Genomic DNA, 6372 nt, shown 5'->3' on the forward strand with positions numbered 1-6372 from the left:
TAGATTTCATGGCCGCCCTGGGAAATATGGCTGCAGCTATGCAGGCAACAGCTGAGGCATTGGGTAATTAGATAAACCAGGGTAATCATGGGAACCGTAATGATGAGGACGGTCCTATGACACTTGCTACATTTTTAAAAGTTTGCCCTCCGACTTTTAGGTAAACCACAAATCCCACTGATGCAGATAATTGAATTCAGGCTATAGAAAGGGCGTTACAGGCACAGCAGGTTCCTGAAGAGCAATGGGTTGAATTTAGAACCTATCAATTACAAGGTGAAGCTCAGTATTGGTGGCAAGGAACACAATGTATCCTGCAGCCAGGTGGTGCTGCGATTCCTTGGGAGGTTTTTCAGACATAATTCTATAAGAAATACTTTCCTAATTTAGCCAAAAATTCCAAGGAACTTGAATTAATGCAGTTAAAGCAGGGACAGATGACTATTGCTGAGTATACTGGCAGGTTTGAGGAGTTATGTCGCTTTTCTCATATCTGTCAAGGTGCGCCTGAAGATTTTGTTGAATGAAAGTGTATTAAATATGAGGAAGGTCTTCGGAGTGATATTTTGAGCTTCGTTTCCTCAATGGAGATCAGAGTGTTTTTTGAATTGGTGAATAAGGGTAGGGTGAATGAAGAGTGTGTGAGAAAGGTGGCAGCAGAAAAAGGAAGTTTGAGGGTGCATTTTCAGAGGCCTTCAGTGAGGAACTTTGCTCCGAGAGGTAAGAATTTCAAGCGTGGAGGCTTTGTTCTGCAGCAGACTTAGGGACAGGGTAATTATAGAAGGCCGAATACTAATGTCAATCAGGGAAGAAGGTTTGGGAAGCAGGCACATCAGGATCTAAATTGTCAGAGGTGCAGAAAGTATCACCCTGGAGTTTTGTGCAGGTTAGGACTTGGAGTATGCTATTCCAGTGGACAGCTCGGGCATATAGCCACTAATTGCCCAGAGAAGAAGAAGTATGATACTGGTAGGGTGCAGTAGCCAGGGAGAGTATACACCACTTCTACCATAGGTGTTGAGGAATCTGAGACACTGATTAGAGGTAATTGTGAAATGGCTGGTAAAATCTTAAATGCTTTATTTGATTCAGGAGCAACTCATTCATTTATTGCATTTGAAAAGGCCAATGAGTTAGGATTGAGAATGGTGGTTTTAGGTAAAATCTCACTTTGTATGTTGCACCTACTCATTCATTTAAATGTTCTTTTTATTTCATCTCATATGCATTGATTCCTTTTATTAAACTTATCATTTGGGGTGCTTTCATTCCCATATACACATTTTTTATTTTTTTTATTTTTTTGGAAAGCATCATAGCATCAATGCATTTGGTTTTCATAATTTCACATGAGTATCATTTAGACCTTAGATATTTATCAATTAACATACATTCTTATTAACTTGAGTTCCCATAGTTTAGCCAGATTTAGTTTTCACACAATCTCTATCTTACGCTAACCAAAAATTCAACTTGGGGGTAATTAATTTGTTTTTTTGTTTAAAGCTAGTGATGTGGTAAAATATAGAACAAATGAGGATTAACAGGCTCAAAATGGCAAACAAAGGATAATTAGAATGGTGGGCCATTTAAGATAGTGAGCTAATAACAAATGATGACCTCAATAATACATATGCATGAATACATTAAATAATGGACATATAGAATAGAGCAAACCATAGATTGCAATCATAGAGGAGAGAAAATACACAAGAATAAAAATCATGGTCAAATAATGTATCCATACAATTAGGCTCAAAATCTCATTGGGTTGTGTGTTCTAGCTCTAAAACCATGTTCCAAATTACAATCTTCAAACAAGTTTAACATAGAATTTTTGTTTGAAATAGTGAAAATTTTCAAAAAATAGGGTCTTTGAAAAGAACTTATTATTTTTCAACCAAGCAGAGTTACATGCAACTAGTTATTACTATGCAATCTATTCTATCTAAACAAAAAGAAAATTTATCTACTGGTGCTAAGAGAAAGAAAAGTTACCTCCAGAAGTCAGGTACTAACCGACCTCCCCACACTGAAAGCTTGGCACCGTCCTCGGTGTCATCAGTCAGGAACAAAGGGGGGCTAGTAGCAGTCTTTCCACAGTCGGGTTCGTCATGGCTCCCGGTGCTGGTAGGTGAAGTGGAGTCCGGAGTGTCTGGGTCTTCTTCAGGTGGGTGGTGTCCAACAATTAGATTTTTGAGGTATGTGAATCGGCGCTTGTTACAGCACTCCATGCAATCCAACCTCTGTAGTATCTGAAGGAGCAACTGATTTGTTGAAGGTTCTTGTGATGTGGAAGGAGAAGGGATATTTCTTGCCGGGTCTTGAGTCCGGTTGGCGGTGACTGCTGGGGGTCTGATGTATTTTCCACTGGGAACATATTGATCATCCCAAGGAAGCATGGCCTTGGTGTCTCCAGCTCTATAGGGTACTCCGGCTGCCGAGACCAAATCTGAAACCAAGGTGGAAAAAGGTAAGTTACCCGCAATCTATACGTGTCTCATGGCTTGTCGGATGTGTCTTGGTAGATTGAGAGGCTGGTCAGTAAGGATACACCAAATGAGTACGGCCATGTCTGCAGTGAAGGAGGACTCGTGAGTGCTCAGAAAGACACAGTGGGACATAATCTGTGCCCACACTCGAGCCTCCAAGGTAAGTGCGGAAGCCAATATGCTCTTAGGCCGGGATTGATGGTAACCATAGATCTAGGTGCTGCTAGGTTGAGCTATGACTTTGAGGACCGCATCCCAGTCAAACTGATACATCTGGCATTTGAAAGAGGCTTCTTGATATGCGTCCAATCCTTCTGGAACAGGGGGAAGATCCAAAGCTTGCTAAATGGACCTTTCGGAGATGGAGACTTGCTTCTAACAGACATAGACAGACTGCAGGTTTGGCATGTGAAAATTGGAGTAGAATTCAACTACCCATGAAAGATTTACCTGCCGTGGCTGCTTCCATAAGAAACCCCATTGTCTTCTGTCAATGCAGGGTTCCACCAAATCCACAATGTTGGTGGGGAGGATAAGAAGGTACTCATTGTTGTAGTTCCTTGTCGCCAGGATGGGGAACATCTGCTCACAGAAGCTGTTAGTGAACCGCACAGTGTCCCTTGCTGGAAAGGCTTTCTTGGTCTCTTCAACCTTATTGATCCTCTTGACCCGCTTTGTTGAATGCTTGACTGATGTTGATGGCAATTCTTCTACCAATGCCCTTTTTGTTCCCTCCTTGCCGGTGGTTTGGTAGTGGCCTTCTCTTTTCCCTTCTTGGTGGTCATCATGTAAGAAAAGGAGAAAGGTACATGTAAGTCCAAGGGTTGGAGCAAGGAAGAGGACAGTACAAGTGATAATTTTGCCAAGGTAAAGAAGGATGTCGTTAACACATGGTCGCGACTTCATGTAATTAGGACATCAATGAAAATATAGCAAGAAAAAAGAAGGCAATTAAATGCAAGATGTTTATTGGCATGCCGGCAAAGGCATGAGTAGCATAGATCAAGCATTAATTGCGAAGAATGTAATATCACTCATAACAGACTAACAATCACGTTTACGTTGACAATTATAATTAATAAATAAAATAATATTAGGATGTTGTGAAAAACAGGCATTAGAGTAGAAGAATAGAATATTTAAGAATGCACAATGCCATACGGGCTTTTTCACAAACACTTAGTATGCATGTTTAACATGATAAGGAAAGAATTAAATTGGAACATGCAAGCATCCCAAAAATAATTATTATTAATTGTCAAACAACTCCATCATAATAATCACAAGAAGAAAGTAGTTACCCAAATAGAGTTATAGCACCAAGGAAAATAATACAAAGAGAAATAAAGAGATAAAGAAGAAAAAGAAAATAGAAAGAGAGAACCTTGAAAAGATGATGAAAAGAGAGAGATAGTGGATGATGTGAGTGAGAAAGAAGTAAAAGAAGAGGAAGAAGAAGAAGATAAAGAAGACAGATAGAGAAGATAGATAGAGGAGAAGAAGAAGGAAGAAGAACGGAAGAAGAAAAAAAATTAGGATTGGGAAAGATAGAATTAGAATTAGGGAGGGAGAAAGAATGAGAACTGGCGGCGCTGGGATTTAGTGGTGCGGCGCAACCGACGCAGACGCGCACTGCGTGCGTCCGCGCGGATTGCGCAGAAGGGTAGGGGTGCATAGGCGCCAGGAGGTCAGTTTGTGCTTATAGCACAGTACCCGCCCCAGACTAGCACAACTCTCTGGTCAAACCAAGTTTGACGTCGATTTTGACATCGATGCGGACGCGCCCTCGGCGCGAATGCATCGGTCGCCAAGAGAGGAAACGGCACGTACACATAGAATATGCGTATGCGTGGGTTGGAAGGTGCCTAAGGCACGTTTCCAGCCCAGCTCCTGCGCGACTCTCTGTTCAAACTCACCCAATTCACATTCACAAGGGACGTGGACGCGCACTAAGCGCTGGTGCGTCGATCGCCTCATTTTTTTAATGAAAATATGCAGATGTAAATGCATACTATATGCAGAATAATGAGAAGAGTAACTAAATAAAGCTAAAAAGAGAGAAGGGAACGATCATACCCTGGTGGGTTGTCTCCCACCCAGCACTTTTCTTTAACGTCCTTAAGTTGGACGGTCCACTAGCTCACCCATCTGTTGTGGGTGGGTCCTCCTAGAGGAAGATCCCCATCTCCTTGCTTTTCTTCATCTTCTCGCCATGATACAGCTTCAAGCAATGTCCATTCACCTTTATGAATTTGGAGCTTGAAGGATGACTTAGGTGAAAGACTCTGTATGGCTTTGCCTTTTCTACTATAGGGACCTTCCCATCTTGATCTCAGCTTGCCTGGCATGAGCCTTAGTATGGAGTTGTAGAGGATAACTAATTCCCCAGGTCTAAACTCTCTCCTTTTAATGTGCTTGTCATGCACAGCCTTCATCTTCTCTTTGTATAGCCTGGAGTTATCATGCACAACCTTCATCTTCATATTCTCTTTGTACAGCATGTAGTTGCATTTTCCTTTCAACTCCGGCCCTCTCAAATCTCATGTTGATTTCTCTTACCGCCCAGAATGTCGTGTACACTATCTCGACTAGGAGGTGACATGCCTTTCCATAAACTAAGCGGAAGGGGCTCATCCCTATAGGTGTCTTGTACGCTGTCCGGTATGCCCAAAGTACATCTTGTAGCCTAGTGCCCCAGTCCTTCCTATGAGGCTTGACTATCTTCTCTAGGATACGCTTTATCTCTTTGTTAGACACCTCTGCTTGTCCGTTAGTCTGCGGGTGGTAAGCAATTCTTACCTTGTGAATAATGCCATGCTTCTTTAGTAGAGCGATCAGTCTCCTATTACAAAAAAGGGTGCCTTGATCACTCACCATTGCTCGTGGTGATCCAAAGCGACAGATAATATGGTTTCTAATAAAAGAGACAACAGTGTTAGCATCATCAGTATGGGTGGGAATTGCTTCCACCCATTTGGAAACATAATCTACAGCTAACAATATATATAAAAAACCGCTAGAGTTAGGAAATGGTCCTATGAAGTCAACACCCCAAACATCAAAAATCTCACAGAACAACATAATATGTTGGGGCATCTCATCCCTCTTGGATATATTACCAAACCTCTGGCATGGGGAACAAGATTAATAGAAGGCAGCACCATCTTTAAAAAGAGTAGGCCACCAGGATCCAGAGTCTAAAATTTTTCTAGCTGTTCTTTGAGGGCCAAAATGTCCACCACTCTTAGAGGAGTGGCAGGCCTCTAAAATGGACTAGAATTCAGATTGAGGCACACATCTTCTAGTTATCTGGTCAGCACCATACCTCCATAAATATGGATCATCCCAAATATAATATTTAGACTCGCTTTTCAACTTGTCTCTCTGATGCTTAGTAAAATTGGGAGGGAAGGTATGACTAACTAGATAATTAGCTACCGGTGCATACCAAGGAACTACTTCAGATACTGCATGCAAGCTATCAAATGGAAAAGCATCATTAATAGGGGTGAAGTCATGCTTGATGTGCTCAAGGCGACTCAAGTGGTCTGCCACTAAATTCTGAGAACCACGCCTATCTTTAATTTCTAAATCAAATTCTTGCAACAGCAGTATCCAATGTATTAGCCTTGGTTTGGACTCCTTTTTAGCTAACAAATATTTGAGAGCTGCATGGTCTGAGTACACTACCACTTTGGTACCAAGTAAATAGGCTCAGAATTTATCCAGAGCAAAAACAATAGCTAAAAGCTCTTTTTTAGTGGTAGTGTAATTAGACTGAGCAGCATCTAAGGTCTTGGAAGCATATGCAATTACAAAAGTATCCGTACCTGCGTGCTGGGCCAGTGTCGCTCCTACAGCATGGTTTGAGGTGTCATAC

At 41.7% G+C, this 6372-nt stretch overlaps 1 protein-coding gene across 1 annotated transcript; it reads right to left on the minus strand.

Moving 5' to 3' along the window:
• Positions 1-4952: 4952 nt before the first annotated feature.
• LOC107484051 (uncharacterized) lies at positions 4953-5369 on the minus strand. Its single transcript, XM_016104660.1, has one exon. It carries the CDS (start codon positions 5367-5369, stop codon positions 4953-4955), a length of 417 nt encoding a protein of 138 aa, XP_015960146.1.
• Between the last annotated feature and the right edge of the window lie 1003 nt (positions 5370-6372).

This window comes from Arachis duranensis, chromosome 4, assembly GCF_000817695.3.
Source record: "Arachis duranensis cultivar V14167 chromosome 4, aradu.V14167.gnm2.J7QH, whole genome shotgun sequence".
Classification (NCBI taxonomy): Eukaryota; Viridiplantae; Streptophyta; class Magnoliopsida; order Fabales; family Fabaceae; genus Arachis; species Arachis duranensis.

Excerpts from the sequence above, each read along its gene's own strand:
- LOC107484051 (XM_016104660.1), bottom strand. The coding sequence starts at position 5,369 with ATGGTGAGTGATCAAGGCACCCTTTTTTGTAATAGGAGACTGATCGCT.